This window comes from Sinohyriopsis cumingii, chromosome 3 (assembly GCF_028554795.1).
Source record: "Sinohyriopsis cumingii isolate HCF-2022 chromosome 3, ASM2855479v2, whole genome shotgun sequence".
NCBI classification, from domain to species: domain Eukaryota; kingdom Metazoa; phylum Mollusca; class Bivalvia; order Unionida; family Unionidae; genus Sinohyriopsis; species Sinohyriopsis cumingii.
In genome coordinates, this window is record NC_142963.1 from 25202256 (window position 1) to 25220486 (window position 18231).

General features: G+C 36.9%; 1 protein-coding gene across 4 annotated transcripts in view; it reads left to right on the forward strand.

The window, feature by feature from the left end:
* Positions 1–18231, forward strand: part of LOC149802562 (nuclear distribution protein nudE homolog 1-like) — a 131251-nt gene that overhangs the window by 78741 nt on the left and 34279 nt on the right. For all 4 annotated transcript variants that reach the window (XR_016420060.1, XM_089951824.1, XM_089951823.1 and 1 more), the window contains exon 5: positions 13026–13116. Coding sequence is in view for 3 of the 4 variants with exons in the window: in XM_089951824.1 (XP_089807950.1) it covers positions 13026–13116 (91 nt within the window). In the remaining variant the exon portion in view is untranslated. The remainder of the gene's footprint in view (positions 1–13025; positions 13117–18231) is intronic.

Below are 18231 nucleotides of genomic sequence, written 5' to 3' on the forward strand. Positions count from 1 at the left end.
GTGTTTTTCCCAGGATGCACAGTTTTTTCATAATGACCTCATTTGTACATATACAGTGTTTTTCCCAGGATGCACATGTTTTTATAATGGCCCCATTGGTACATACACAGTGTTTTCCTCAGGATGCACATGTTTTTATAATGGCCCCATTGGTACATACAGTGTTTTTCCCAGGATGCACATGTTTTTATAATGGCCCCATTTGTACATACACAGTGTTTTTCTCAGGATGCACATGTTTTTATAGTGGCCCCATTGGTACATACACAGTGTTTTCCTCAGGATGCACATGTTTTTATAATGGCCCCATTGGTACATACACAGTGTTTTTCCCAGGATGCACATGTTTTTATAATGGCCCCATTTGTACATACACAGTGTTTTTCTCAGGATGCACATGTTTTTATAATGGCCCCATTGGTACATACACAGTGTTTTTCCCAGGATGCACATGTTTTTATAATGGCCCCATTGGTACATACACAGTGTTTTCATCAGGATGCACATGTTTTTATAATGGCTCCATTGGTACATACACAGTGTTTTCCTCAGGATGTGGGGGCCCCGAGTGGCCGAGTGGTCTAAAGCGCTCTTCGTTACGGATCACTGCCATCTCACCTCTGCGGCGGTTTGAGTCTAAGATTCAGCCAATGTGGGCATGTGAGAAAGCTTGCCAGTAGCTTCTCGTGGGTCGGTGGTTCTTTCCGGGCTCTTCCAGGTTCTTCCTCCACCATTAATACTGGCCGCCATGTATAGCCTATCGTGTGCTGAAAAATGGCGTTAAACCCCACAACAACAACAACAACAACAAAATCCTCAGGATGCACATGTTTTTATAATGGCCCATTTGTACATACACAGTGTTTTTCCCAGGATGCACACATTTTTATAATGGCCCCATTGGTACATACACAGTGTTTTCCTCAGGATGCACATATTTTTATAATGGCCCCATTGGTACATACACAGTGTTTTCCTCAGGATGCACATATTTTTATAATGGCCCCATTTGTACATACACAGTGTTTTTCCCAGGATGACATGTTTTTATAATGGCTCCATTGGTACATACACAGTGTTTTTCCCAGGATGCACATGTTTTTATAATGACCCCATTGGTACATATACAGTGTTTTTCCCAGGATGCACATGTTTTTATAATGACCCCATTGGTATATATACAGTGTTTTTCCCAGGATGCACATGTTTTTATAATGACCCCATTGGTATATACACAGTGTTTTTCCCAGGATGCACATGTTTTTATAATGGCTCCATTGGTACATACACAGTGTTTTCATCAGGATGCACATGTTTTTATAATGGCTCCATTGGTACATACACAGTGTTTTCCTCAGGATGTGGGGGCCCCGAGTGGCCGAGTGGTCTAAAGCGCTCTTCGTTACGGATCACTGCCATCTCACCTCTGCGGCGGTTTGAGTCTAAGATTCAGCCAATGTGGGCATGTGAGAAAGCTTGCCAGTAGCTTCTCGTGGGTCGGTGGTTCTTTCCGGGCTTTTCCAGGTTCTTCCTCCACCATTAATACTGGCCGCCATGTATAGCCTATCGTGTGCTGAAAAATGGCGTTAAACCCCACAACAACAACAACAACAACAAAATCCTCAGGATGCACATGTTTTTATAATGGCCCATTTGTACATACACAGTGTTTTTCCCAGGATGCACACATTTTTATAATGGCCCCATTGGTACATACACAGTGTTTTCCTCAGGATGCACATATTTTTATAATGGCCCCATTGGTACATACACAGTGTTTTCCTCAGGATGCACATATTTTTATAATGGCCCCATTTGTACATACACAGTGTTTTTCCCAGGATGACATGTTTTTATAATGGCTCCATTGGTACATACACAGTGTTTTTCCCAGGATGCACATGTTTTTATAATGACCCCATTGGTACATATACAGTGTTTTTCCCAGGATGCACATGTTTTTATAATGACCCCATTGGTATATATACAGTGTTTTTCCCAGGATGCACATGTTTTTATAATGACCCCATTGGTGTATACACAGTGTTTTTCCCAGGATGCACATGTTTTTATAATGGCTCCATTGGTACATATACAGTGTTTTTCCCAGGATGCACATGTTTTTATAATGGCCCCATTGGTACATGCACAGTGTTTTCCTCAGGATGCACATGTTTTTATAATGGCCCCATTGGTACATACACACTGTTTTCCTCAGGATGCACATGTTTTTAATGACCTCATTTGTACATACACAGTGTTTTCCTCAGGATGCACATGTTTTTATAATGGTCCCATTTGTACATACACTGTTTTTCCCAGGATGCACAGTTTTTTCATAATGACCTCATTTGTACATACACAGTGTTTTTCCCAGGATGCACAGTTTTTTCATAATGACCTCATTTGTACATATACAGTGTTTTCCTCAGGATGCACATGTTTTTATAATGGCCCCATTGGTACATACACAGTGTTTTTCCCAGGATGCACATGTTTTTATAATGGCCCCATTGGTACATACACAGTGTTTTTCCCAGGATGCACATGTTTTTATAATGGCCCCATTGGTACATACACAGTGTTTTTCCCAGGATGCACATGTTTTTATAATGGCCCCATTGGTACATATACAGTGTTTTTCCCAGGATGCACAGTTTTTTCATAATGACCTCATTTGTACATACAGTGTTTTCCTCAGGATGCACATGTTTTTATAATGGCCCCATTGGTACATACACAGTGTTTTTCCCAGGATGCACATGTTTTTATAATGGCCCCATTGGTTCATAGTGTTTTCTTCAGGATGCACATGTTTTTATAATGGCCCCATTGGTACATACACAGTGTTTTCCTCAGGATGCACATGTTTTTATAATGGCCCCATTTGTACATACACAGTGTTTTTCCCAGGATGCACGTTTTTATAATGGCCCCATTGGTACATATACAGTGTTTTTCCCAGGATGCACATGTTTTTATAATGGCCCCATTGGTACATATACCGTGTTTTTCCCAGGATGCACAGTTTTTTCATAATGGCCCCATTTGTACATACACAGTGTTTTTCCCAGGATGCACACATTTTTATAATGGCCCCATTGGTACATACACAGTGTTTTCCTCAGGATGCACATGTTTTTATAATGGCCCCATTGGTACATACACAGTGTTTTTCCCAGGATGCACATGTTTTTATAATGGCCCCATTTATACATACACAGTGTTTTTCTCATGATGCACATGTTTTTATAATGGCCCCATTGGTACATACACAGTGTTTTCCACAGGATGCACATGTTTTTATAATGGCCCCATTGGTACATACACTGTTTTTCCCAGGATGCACATGTTTTTATAATGGCCCCATTGGTACATACACAGTGTTTTTCCCAGGATGCACAGTTTTTTCATAATGACCTCATTTGTACATGCACAGTGTTTTTCGCAGGATGCACATGTTTTTATAATGGCCCCATTGGTACATACACAGTGTTTTCCTCAGGATGCACATGTTTTTATAATGGCCCCATTGGTACATACACAGTGTTTTTCCCAGGATGCACATGTTTTTATAATGGCTCCATTTGTACATACACAGTGTTTTTCCCAGGATGCACAGTTTTTTCATAATGACCTCATTTGTACATATACAGTGTTTTTCCCAGGATGCACATGTTTTTATAATGGCCCCATTGGTACATACACAGTGTTTTTCCCAGGATGCACAGTTTTTTCATAATGACCTCATTTGTACATGCACAGTGTTTTCTTCAGGATGCACATGTTTTTATAATGGCCCCATTGGTACATACACAGTGTTTTTCCCAGGATGCACATGTTTTTATAATGGCCCCATTGGTACATAAACAGTGTTTTTCCCAGGATGCACATGTTTTTATAATGGCCCCATTGGTACATACACAGTGTTTTTCCCAGGATGCACATGTTTTTATAATGGCCCCCTTGGTACATACACAGTGTTTTTCCCAGGATGCACATGTTTTTATAATGGCCCCATTTGTACATACACAGTGTTTTTCCCAGGATGCACATGTTTTTATAATGGCCCCATTGGTACATATACAGTGTTTTTCCCAGGATGCACAGTTTTTTCATAATGACCTCATTTGTACATACACAGTGTTTTCCTCAGGATGCACATGTTTTTATAATGGCCCCATTGGTACATACACAGTGTTTTTCCCAGTATGCACATGTTTTTATAATGGCCCCATTGGTACATACACAGTGTTTTTCCCAGGATGCACATGTTTTTATAATGGCCCCATTGGTACATACACAGTGTTTTCCTCAGGATGCACATGTTTTTATAATGGCCCCATTGGTACATACACAGTGTTTTTCCCAGGATGCACATGTTTTTATAATGGCCCCATTTGTACATACACAGTGTTTTTCCCAGGATGCACATGTTTTTATAATGGCCCCATTGGTACATATACAGTGTTTTTCCCAGGATGCACAGTTTTTTCATAATGACCTCATTTGTACATACACAGTGTTTTCCTCAGGATGCACATGTTTTTTCATAATGACCTCATTTGTACATACACAGTGTTTTCCTCAGGATGCACATGTTTTTATAATGGCCCCATTGGTACATACACAGTGTTTTTCCCAGTATGCACATGTTTTTATAATGGCCCCATTGGTACATACACAGTGTTTTTCCCAGGATGCACATGTTTTTATAATGGCCCCATTGGTACATACACAGTGTTTTCCTCAGGATGCACATGTTTTTATAATGGCCCCATTGGTACATACACAGTGTTTTTCCCAGGATGCACATGTTTTTATAATGGCCCCATTTGTACATACACAGTGTTTTTCCCAGGATGCACATGTTTTTATAATGGCCCCATTGGTACATATACAGTGTTTTTCCCAGGATGCACAGTTTTTTCATAATGACCTCATTTGTACATACACAGTGTTTTCCTCAGGATGCACATGTTTTTATAATGGCCCCATTGGTACATACACAGTGTTTTTCCCAGGATGCACATGTTTTTATAATTTCTCCATTGGTACATACACAGTGTTTTTCCCAGGATGCACACATTTTTATAATGGCCCCATTGGTACATACACAGTGTTTTCCTCAGGATGCACATATTTTTATAATGGCCCCATTGGTACATACACAGTGTTTTCCTCAGGATGCACATATTTTTGTAATGGCCCCATTTGTACATACACAGTGTTTTTCCCAGGATGACATGTTTTTATAATGGCTCCATTGGTACATACACAGTGTTTTTCCCAGGATGCACATGTTTTTATAATGACCCCATTGGTACATATACAGTGTTTTTCCCAGGATGCACATGTTTTTATAATGACCCCATTGGTATATACACAGTGTTTTTCCCAGGATGCACATGTTTTTATAATGGCTCCATTGGTACATATACAGTGTTTTTCCCAGGATGCACATGTTTTTATAATGGCCCCATTGGTACATGCACAGTGTTTTCCTCAGGATGCACATGTTTTTATAATGGCCCCATTGGTACATACACACTGTTTTCCTCAGGATGCACATGTTTTTAATGACCTCATTTGTACATACACAGTGTTTTCCTCAGGATGCACATGTTTTTATAATGGTCCCATTTGTACATACACTGTTTTTCCCAGGATGCACAGTTTTTTCATAATGACCTCATTTGTACATACACAGTGTTTTTCCCAGGATGCACAGTTTTTTCATAATGACCTCATTTGTACATATACAGTGTTTTCCTCAGGATGCACATGTTTTTATAATGGTCCCATTGGTACATACACAGTGTTTTTCCCAGGATGCACAGTTTTTTCATAATGACCTCATTTGTACATACACAGTGTTTTCTTCAGGATGCACATGTTTTTATAATGGCCCCATTGGTACATACACAGTGTTTTTCCCAGGATGCACATGTTTTTATAATGGCCCCATTGGTACATACACAGTGTTTTTCCCAGGATGCACATGTTTTTATAATGGCCCCATTGGTACATACACAGTGTTTTTCCCAGGATGCACATGTTTTTATAATGGCCCCATTGGTACATACACAGTGTTTTTCCCAGGATGCACATGTTTTTATAATGGCCCCATTGGTACATACACAGTGTTTTTCCCAGGATGCACATGTTTTTATGATGGCCCCATTGGTACATATACAGTGTTTTTCCCAGGATGCACAGTTTTTTCATAATGACCTCATTTGTATATACAGTGTTTTCCTCAGGATGCACATGTTTTTATAATGGCCCCATTTGTACATACACAGTGTTTTTCCCAGGATGCACATGTTTTTATAATGGCCCCATTGGTACATAGTGTTTTCCTCAGGATGCACATGTTTTTATAATGGCCCCATTGGTACATACACAGTGTTTTCCTCAGGATGCACATGTTTTTATAATGGCCCCATTTGTACATACACAGTGTTTTTCCCAGGATGCATATGTTTTTATAATGGCCCCATTGGTACATATACAGTGTTTTTCCCAGGATGCACATGTTTTTATAATGGCCCCATTGGTACATATACAGTGTTTTTCCCAGGATGCACAGTTTTTTCATAATGACCTCATTTGTACATATACAGTGTTTTTCCCAGGATGCACATGTTTTTATAATGGCCCCATTGGTACATACACAGTGTTTTCCTCAGGATGCACATGTTTTTATAATGGCCCCATTGGTACATACACAGTGTTTTTCCCAGGATGCACATGTTTTTATAATGGCCCCATTGGTACATACACAGTGTTTTTCTCAGGATGCACATGTTTTTATAATGGCCCCATTGGTACATAGTGTTTTTCCCAGGATGCACATGTTTTTATAATGGCCCCATTGGTACATACACAGTGTTTTCCTCAGGATGCACATGTTTTTATAATGGCCCCATTGGTACATACACAGTGTTTTCCTCAGGATGTGGGGGCCCCGAGTGGCCGAGTGGTCTAAAGCGCTCTTCGTTACGGATCACTGCCATCTCACCTCTGTCTGCGGCGGTTCGAGTCTAAGATTCAGCCAATGTGGGCATGTGAGAAAGCTTGCCAGTAGCTTCTCATGGGTCGGTGGTTCTTTCCGGGCTTTTCCAGGTTCTTCCTCCACCATTAATACTGGCCGCCATGTATAGCCTATCGTGTACTGAAAAATGGCGTTAAACCCCACAACAACAACAACAACAACAAAATCCTCAGGATGCACATGTTTTTATAATGGCCCCATTTGTACATACACAGTGTTTTTCCCAGGATGCACACATTTTTATAATGGCCCCATTGGTACATACACAGTGTTTTCCTCAGGATGCACATATTTTTATAATGGCCCCGTTGGTACATACACAGTGTTTTCCTCAGGATGCACATGTTTTTATAATGGCCCCATTTGTACATACACAGTGTTTTTCCCAGGATGACATGTTTTTATAATGGCTCCATTGGTACATACACAGTGTTTTTCCCAGGATGCACATGTTTTTATAATGACCCCATTGGTATATATACAGTGTTTTTCCCAGGATGCACATGTTTTTATAATGACCCCATTGGTATATACACAGTGTTTTTCCCAGGATGCACATGTTTTTATAATGGCTCCATTGGTACATATACAGTGTTTTTCCCAGGATGCACAGTTTTTTCATAATGACCTCATTTGTACATACACACTGTTTTCCTCAGGATGCACATGTTTTTAATGACCTCATTTGTACATACACAGTGTTTTCCTCAGGATGCACATGTTTTTATAATGGTCCCATTTGTACATACACAGTGTTTTTCCCAGGATGCACAGTTTTTTCATAATGACCTCATTTGTACATACACAGTGTTTTTCCCAGGATGCACAGTTTTTTCATAATGACCTCATTTGTACATATACAGTGTTTTCCTCAGGATGCACATGTTTTTATAATGGCCCCATTGGTACATACACAGTGTTTTTCCCAGGATGCACAGTTTTTTCATAATGACCTCATTTGTACATACACAGTGTTTTCTTCAGGATGCACATGTTTTTATAATGGCCCCATTGGTACATACACAGTGTTTTTCCCAGGATGCACATGTTTTTATAATGGCCCCATTGGTACATACACAGTGTTTTTCCCAGGATGCACATGTTTTTATAATGGCCCCATTGGTACATAGTGTTTTCCTCAGGATGCACATGTTTTTATAATGGCCCCATTGGTACATACAGAGTGTTTTCCTCAGGATGCACATGTTTTTATAATGGCCCCATTTGTACATACACAGTGTTTTTCCCAGGATGCACAGTTTTTTCATAATGACCTCATTTGTACATATACAGTGTTTTTCCCAGGATGCACATGTTTTTATAATGGCCCCATTGGTACATACACAGTGTTTTCCTCAGGATGCACATGTTTTTATAATGGCCCCATTGGTACATACACAGTGTTTTTCCCAGGATGCACATGTTTTTATAATGGCCCCATTTGTACATACACAGTGTTTTTCTCAGGATGCACATGTTTTTATAGTGGCCCCATTGGTACATACACGGTGTTTTCCTCAGGATGCACATGTTTTTATAATGGCCCCATTGGTACATACACAGTGTTTTTCCCAGGATGCACAGTTTTTTCATAATGACCTCATTTGTACATACACACTGTTTTCCTCAGGATGCACATGTTTTTAATGACCTCATTTGTACATACACAGTGTTTTCCTCAGGATGCACATGTTTTTATAATGGTCCCATTTGTACATACACAGTGTTTTTCCCAGGATGCACAGTTTTTTCATAATGACCTCATTTGTACATACACAGTGTTTTTCCCAGGATGCACAGTTTTTTCATAATGACCTCATTTGTACATATACAGTGTTTTCCTCAGGATGCACATGTTTTTATAATGGCCCCATTGGTACATACACAGTGTTTTTCCCAGGATGCACAGTTTTTTCATAATGACCTCATTTGTACATACACAGTGTTTTCTTCAGGATGCACATGTTTTTATAATGGCCCCATTGGTACATACACAGTGTTTTTCCCAGGATGCACATGTTTTTATAATGGCCCCATTGGTACATACACAGTGTTTTTCCCAGGATGCACATGTTTTTATAATGGCCCCATTGGTACATACACAGTGTTTTTCCCAGGATGCACATGTTTTTATAATGGCCCCATTGGTACATACACAGTGTTTTTCCCAGGATGCACATGTTTTTATAATGGCCCCATTGGTACATACACAGTGTTTTTCCCAGGATGCACATGTTTTTATAATGGCCCCATTGGTACACACACAGTGTTTTTCCCAGGATGCACATGTTTTTATAATCGCCCCATTGGTACATACACAGTGTTTTTCCCAGGATGCACATGTTTTTATAATGGCCCCATTGGTACATATACAGTGTTTGTCCCAGGATGCACATGTTTTTATAACGGTCCCATTGGTACATACACTGTAACACTGTGTTTTTCCCAGGATGCACATGTTTTTATAATGGCCCCATTGGTACATACACAGTGTTTTTCCCAGGATACACATGTTTTTATAATGGCCCCATTGGTACATACACAGTGTTGTTCCCAGGATGCACATGTTTTTATAATGGCCCCATTTGTACATACACAGTTTTTTTTCCCAGGATGCACATGTTTTTATAATGGCTCCATTGGTACGTATACAGTGTTTTTCCGAGGATGCACATGTTTTTATAATGACCCCATTGGTACATACACAGTGTTTTTCCCAGGATGCACAGGTTTTTGTAATGACCCCATTGGTACATATACAGTGTTTTTCCCAGGATGCACATGTTTTTATAATGACCCCATTGATACATATACAGTGTTTTTCCCAGGATGCACATGTTTTTATAATGACCCCATTGATATATACACAGTGTTTTTCCCAGGATGCACATGTTTTTATAATGACCCCACTGGTATATACACAGTGTTTTTCCCAGGATGCACATGTTTTTATAATGACCCCATTGGTACATATACAGTGTTTTTCCCAGGATGCACATGTTTTTATAATGACCCCATTGGTATATATACAGTGTTTTTCCCAGGATGCACATGTTTTTATAATGTCCCCATTGGTATATACACAGTGTTTTTCCCAGGATGCACATGTTTTTATAATGGCTCCATTGGTACATATACAGTGTTTTTCCCAGGATGCACATGTTTTTATAATGGCCCCATTGGTACATATACAGTGTTTTTCCCAGGATGCACATGTTTTTATAATGACCCCATTGGTACATACACAGTGTTTTTCCCAGGATGCACAGATTTTTATAATGACCCCATTGGTACATATACAGTGTTTTTCCGAGGATGCACATGTTTTTATAATGACCCCATTGGTACATATACAGTGTTTTTCCCAGGATGCACATGTTTTTATAATGACCCCATTGGTATATACACAGTGTTTTTCCCAGGATGCACATGTTTTTATAATGACCCCATTGGTACATGTACAGTGTTTTTCCCAGGATGCACATGTTTTTATAATGACCCCATTGGTATATACACAGTGTTTTCCCAAGGATACACAAGTTTTTTCACAATAAACTCATTTGTACATAGTGTTTTCCCAAGGATACACAAGTTTTTTCACAATAAACTCATTTGTACATAGTGTTTTCCCAAGGATACACAAGTTTTTTTACAATAAACTCATTTGTACTTGCAGTCTTTTCTCCAAGGTGCAAGTTTTTCATAATGACGTTATTGTGCCGTTCACATTGTTTTCTCCAAGGTGCAAGTTTTTCATAATGACGTGATTGTACCATTCACATTGTTTTCTCCAAGGTGCAAGTTTTTCATAATGACGTGATTGTACCATTCACAGTGTTTTCTCCAGGAGGCACAAGTTTTTCATAATGACGTGATTGTACCATTCACATTGTTTTCTCCAGGAGGCACAAGTTTTTCATAATGACGTGATTGTACCATTCACAGTGTTTTCTCCAGGAGGCACAAGTTTTTCATAATGACGTGATTGTACCATTCACATTGTTTTCTCCAGGAGGCACAAGTTTTTCATAATGACGTGATTGTACCATTCACATTGTTTTCTCCAGGAGGCACAAGTTTTTCATAATGACCTCATTTGTACATTTTCTCTAGGATGCATCAATCATGAAAATGTACAAAATTTAGTGAATTGCCACATAATCAAGCACTCACTGAGTGATCTTTTTGAGTGAGACACTTTCATTGATTATCTTGTTATCAAAAGTATTTTATCATCTGCTCGTGGTGAGGTTGTACAGTGACAGATACAGGTATACAGTTTATGATATTTGTTGGTAATGTCTCAGTTGTTAGATGCATTTCTCTGAATACAATACAGTGCCATTTTAATAACACTTGATGGCTGATCTATGCCGGTAATGAAGATAAATAACTTTAAGTTTATTTATTATTTATCACAGACACGTTTATTCAGACATACTATAAAGGATTAAACCATATATACCGTTTTGATATCCAGTTTAAAATTTAAAATCTCTCTTTATGAAAATCTCCCTCTGTGTGAAAATCATGAAGATGTCCCTGCATAGAACTCATGAAATTCATTATTGTTGAATCACCAGTATTATACAGGTAGATGGACTGCTATGTAAATGAGTGATAACGTTTTATTTTTCATTTTTTAAACCTTTGTTTTTGGCTGCTTGTTGAGATCTTAATGCATAACTTGATGAAATCAGTTATAAGAACTTGTCAGGGGGACACAAGAAACGTTGAATGTATTTATTGAATATATTTTTCTATTCATTGTGTCTATACTTGTATCTGTCAGAATTGTTTTTTTTATATACTTGTAAGGGTTTAGATGAACAGAAAATACAGGTAATCAAGTTTTAGACCAATATGTCCTTTCATGAACCTGACGAACGTTTTCTGTGATAACCTTGCAGTGTCCAGCAAATTTCAAAATCAGAAAGGTAGCCTCCTGGTCTAAAAAGAAACGAATTTGATACTCCAGTTTGGATTCAGTTGCCCAGAGAAGGCATTTTAAAATGACTCTGTTTGCTTCAAGAATTCCCATGTAATTATTTTACTTTTGTCAAGTATTTGAATAATAACAGTTTTGTAAAATTGTGGTAACCAGGTAGTCAGGTAAATCACTGGGCTACATTTGGTTTCTGCAAATTTTTGGTAGCCCAGCCCCATTATTCTGCTAGCCTATGGAGACTGGGCATAGTATTTGTTAGACTGGCTTTGTTTATGTATTATAACTTCAAACAAACATAAACACATACTGGTAATAAAAAATGATATGGGAACTACTAGAATGTGATTCTGTCCAGTCCTTTCATACATTAATGCATGTGTGCATGTACAAAACTCCACAGCTCCTTCTTTATGGTTTTGGTTAAAGACATTGAACATTGATCAGATAGGATTGGATGTGGTATTCAGATGTGAACAAATATGGTCTTAGAATCTTTATCCACTTGTTTGGGGACTGCTGGTGGAGACAGTCTGGTGAATAAAGGAAAATGTGAAAATGCTGTTGTTTTAGTGCAGATCTCTGTGTACTTTGATAAAACAATACCAGTCAGGATTTCCTGTTAATAATGGAAAGTCTCAGCTAAATATCTCAAAAAAAGATTAGTTTCACTGGCAAAGTTAGTGGGATTTCACTATATTTTTGATCAATCAATATTCCTTGAAAAAAAACATTAATGCAAATTTCATTTAAAGTTTAGGTGAGAAAAATATTATTTGAAATATAAAATTAAAGAACATTGACATCATCATTAGATGGCAAACATGGAGTTCTGGCACTGTAAAAGTAATTCACTATACAACTGCACTGTTTCACATATTTAAAATTTTTGTTCTGACAGAATAGACTTAGCAGTTTTAAATAGCTAGGAAATATCTCAATTTATTAAAGTTCAAAGAACCTTAAAAAGACTGAATTCTCATTAGAAATATTGATGTATGAAACTTTTATTCTTGTTTATAGGCCATAGAAAGAAATGCCTTTTTAGAAAGTGAACTAGATGAGAAAGAGACTTTGGCAATTACAGTTCAGCGAATGAAAGATGAAGCCCGAGGTTAGAACTGTTTGTGATTAATTATTTTCTTTTTCATCTTTTATCTTACCTTTGCATTTTAGGCATTAGTTTTGGAGTCAGCACAGATAAAAGCATATACATATGTATGCCCTCACTTAATCTCAGCCATTCTTTCTTCCTGCTATGTTACCTCTAGCTGATGGGGCTGAAGGGGCAAAATTTGTACATGTATATTAGTTGTACATTTTTTGTCAAGTTCTTGCATTTAGCTCTGGGTTTTTGCACACTGTATAATGCTCTTATATCTGAGATCATGAAACTTGAGGATACATCTTCACGAGTACTTCACCCTCATTAAAAATTTTGGTCACAGTGACCTATATTACCTATTTAACTAACTTTGGTTACATTTTGTGGTTTCATTTTATTTCTCAAGCTCTGTTTATAATGGAATCATCAAACTGTATGATTGTATATATCTATCTTAGTATATATCTCTGTTAGTATCACACTCTTACCACACAGGAAAGTCACTGTAACCTACATTTTCCGTAAACTGCATTAGGTTAAATTTCTACATTTAGCTCATGATCAGCTATGTTCTTTTGAAACCAAGTATATATTTGTATACCTAGATTCATGAAAGTTGGTGAAGGAATGCATCTTGATGAGTACTACACCCTTATTGCAACAGCAGGGCAGTGTTGCCAATATTTCATGTTTCACTGACTTTGGTTACATTTAGTGTTTAAGCTTAATTCTCAAACTCAGTTCATATTTGAAACATCGAAGTAGGTGATTGTATACATCTTCATTGGTACCAAAGACTTACCACGGATGAAATGTCACTGTGACCTACATTTCACAATTTACTGGCTTAGGTTAAGTTTTTGGCTTTAGCTCATGATGACATAGGTTTTATCACACTGTATACATATTTTATATCTACGTCTCTTGAGGACTACTAAACTATCATCACATAAATAGATCACTGTGACCTATATTTCATGTTTCATTAACTTTGATTAAATTGTGTTTTTAGGATATTGCTCAAGTTCTGTTCATGTATCTATGAGAGTGACACTTCAGAACATAGGTTAAGTGTTCAGGTTATTGCATAACCAGATAGTTTTATTCTAGGACCCTGTATTCATACTGTCATACCAGTGTTCAAGAAATTTTATGAGAGATTATCTTAATGATTACTACAATGATCTCATTTTAAAAGAGGTCACCATGGCCCATATTTCTCACTTTTGCTGACTTTGGTCTGGTTTGATGTTTTTGCTGTTTGTGCTGTAATTATTAAACACCCATACCGCAAAATGACACTGTGGCCTACATTTCACATTTTATTGGTTGAATTTACATTGTTGCATTTAACTCATGGCCACATATGTCTTTGGCATGGTCTGTGCATACTGTCCATTATAGAATCATAAAATTTGGTTGTGCATCTTTATGAGCAGTACTGCCTCATTTGGTTGGTCGATATTGGCCATATTTTACACTTCACTGATTTGCTTCAGTTTTGTGTTTGATGTTAATTTCTCTAGCATGATCATGGTAGAATCATGAAAGTGATGAAGATGTGCGTCTTTGTTCCTACCACACACATTCAACAGAAGAGGTTCATTGTGATTTTTTACTGCCATTGGTTATGTTTTGTATTAAACTCATGTCATATGCTTAATATTGTGTCTAGAATTATAAAACTTGTTGAGTTGTAGATCCATTTTGCCAAAAGAAGTCTATGTGAACTATATTTCATGCACAATGACTTCTTCAAATTACCATAATGCCATCTAGGTACCTTTAATCAGTTCAAAGTAATTCCCATAATGTAGTCTGGGTACCCTTAATCAAAGTAATTACTGTGTATAGTTTCTGCTGTGTTCATTATAATTTGTATGACCTGAGTGCATGGTATGTTTACCAAAATGGGTAAATATACCTTAAATTATATTTTATATTAATTGTTATATTGACATGCCAGTGTTACCTTGTTTGACACATGCAAGTTTTGGCATCATCAATACATAAACATTGGACCTACAGATGCTGATTTAGTGCATGTGTCTGTGTTTGACAAACTCCTTTTTATAGGTTTATGATATATAATGCTTGTACTTAGTAATTATTTATTTAACAGTATGAATTAAAGTGTATAAGGTTTGTCAACACACATATAACAGGGACAGTAACAATTATATATGGTTACAGTGGATAAATGTGTCAGAGCACATGTAACAGTAAAATGATACATGGTTACAGTGTGTGAGAGTTTGCCAGAACACACGTAATACTAACAGTTATACATGGTTACAGTGTGTGAGAGTTTGCCAGAACATATGTAATACTAACAGTTATACATGGTTACAGTGTATGAGAATTTCCAGAGCACATGTAACTAATACTTGTACTTGTTACAGTGAATGAGAGTTTGCCAGACCACATATAACAATAACAATTATACATGGTTACAGTGGATAAGAGTTTGCCAGCGGGCATCAAAAAGTAACAATTATACATGGTTACAGTGTATGAAAATTTGCCAGAGCACATGTAACTAAAACTTATAGTTAAGTGTACGAGAGTTTGCCAGACCACATATAACAATAACAGTTATACATGGTTACAATGTATGAGTTTGCCATACCACATATAACAGTAAAATTATACATGGTTACAATGTATGAGAGTTTGCCCAGACCACATATAACAGTAAAATTATACATGGTTACAATGTATGGGAGTTTGCCCAGACCACATATAGCAGTAAAATTATACATGGTTACAATGTATGAGAGTTTGCCCAGACCACATATAACAGTAAAATTATACATGGTTACAATGTGTGAGAGTTTGCCCAGACCACATATATCAGTAAATTTATACATGGTTACAATGTATGGGAGTTTGCCCACACCTCATATAACAGTAAAAATTATACATGGTTACAATGTATGAGAGTTTGCCCAGACCACATATAACAGTAAAATTATACATGGTTACAATATATGAGAGTTTGCCCACACCACATATAACAGTAAAATTATACATGTTTACAGTGTATAAGAGTTTGCAGTGAGCACATGTAACAGTAAGAACAGTGCCTCAGATATGCAGTATAGTGCATATTTCACTTAATTCAAATAGTTAAATAACAAATATTTTCATTTTCAGTATGCATACCATATGCAACCTTCTTTCTAAAAACATTGATCTTTGTATGCATGTATTTGTGTAAACAAACAGATGAATTTAAACATCCAGTCTAATATTATTATCGTATGCCACTTTAATTACTATGAAAATAAATTAAAAAGCACATGCATAGTGTGTGAAAAAATATGATTAAGTAGTCTAACCTTTATTGTCACAATTGACAAAGTGCTTGCTTTTGTTCATTTCTTATAAAGCATTCAGATAATATCAGACAGACACAAAAAGAAAATGTTGGAAAATGAAGGAGAAAATCAGTGAAGCCTGAAATTTTATTGAAAAATTAAATCCATTGATGCTTTTTCTAGCCAAATGACAATCCGTCATCAATATCAATTAAGATCTGATTGATGAATTTGTAGACTATTATATCATCCAATAAACATGATGGAAACAAGATTTCACAAGAAACTTGTAATTTGTGGAGATAATCCTACTGTACTGCTTGGAAATAATTGATGTCAGTCATATACAGAAAATGCTGAGATGCATACAAAACAAAAAATGTTTGGTTGGATGTAGGTACACCATGTGTGCAGAGGTCATTGGTAGAATGTTTTCAAGGATAATATGAGTGCAGAAAAATTGATTTTGCCTGTGAGAATATGAGTAAATATTACTGGATATTTTCAGTTTTAAATCATTATCATTTAAAATATAGAATACCTATTTATTTTAGTAATATCTAATTTCACTCAATTAATTTTAGTTTTATGAGTGAATGACCCAATAGATCAGATCACACATAACAGTACAAATAACATACTGTTACAGCATATAAAGGTTTGCCAGAGCAGATGTAACAGTAACAAAAATTCTACATGGCTACAGTGTATACAGGTTTACCAGAGGACATGCAGCATTAAATATAATTTATTGTTACAGTGTATACAGGTTTGCCAGAGGACATGTAACAGTAAATATAATTTATTGTTACAATGTTACAGTGTATACAGGTTTACCAGAGGACATGCAGCATTAAATATAATTTATTGTTACAGTGTATACAGGTTTGCCAGAGGACATGTAACAGTAAATATAATTTATTGTTACAATGTTACAGTGTATAAAGGTTTGCCAGAGCACATGTAACAGTACCAATTATACATGGTTACAGTGTACAAAGTTTTGCTAGAGCACATAGAAAAGACTGAATACTCAGGATTTGTCCCTGTGAGATCAAATGCTGCCCTTGTTCTCTGGCAGACATTTCACACAGCAAATTGGTTGGTCATATCAATAGGGGATTTTCAATGAACCACTCTTGCAGTATGTAATTGGTCCTATATTAAAATGACAGTGATGTAACCTCCAAAATGGCTGTCTTGGTGGCCATCTTAAGAATATGTAAGATGTTTGCATGAGGTAATCTTTCAAGGGAAATGGGGAACCAAGAGCAAAGTACTATCCTAGGACAGCAACCACTTGCTGCAGACAGGGATTTAATATGGGCTTGAGAAGTGCAAAACAAATAGTAATTAGCATTGTTCATGTGAAAGGCAGTAAAACTTACAGAGAACCTTACAGTGAAATTGTTCTGTGATGGAAACTTTTTAATTGATAGGTAAACAAGATGCCTTTTGCGTTTATGGCTTATAGAATACAATCTTGGCAGCATGCATATGTTTTAATAATAATAATAATAATAACTTTATTTAAAAAGGGTAACACAGTTAGCTAAGAACTAATCTATCTTGAGGCCCTCATACAAAGTAATTTATTTATTTTAGCTGCATCTCTGAAGCCACTGGATATATTGGGGTTGGAGGAAGGAAAAAGAGTGGGCATTTCTAATCTCAACTGGAATACTATTCCAGAGTATTGGAAACTTTTAAAAATAATTCCTTGCTATCATTAATTAAATCAGTAAGCTGTGATTATAAAATGCACTTGTGTGAACCTTCTATGTTATAGAGAAGGATCTATTTA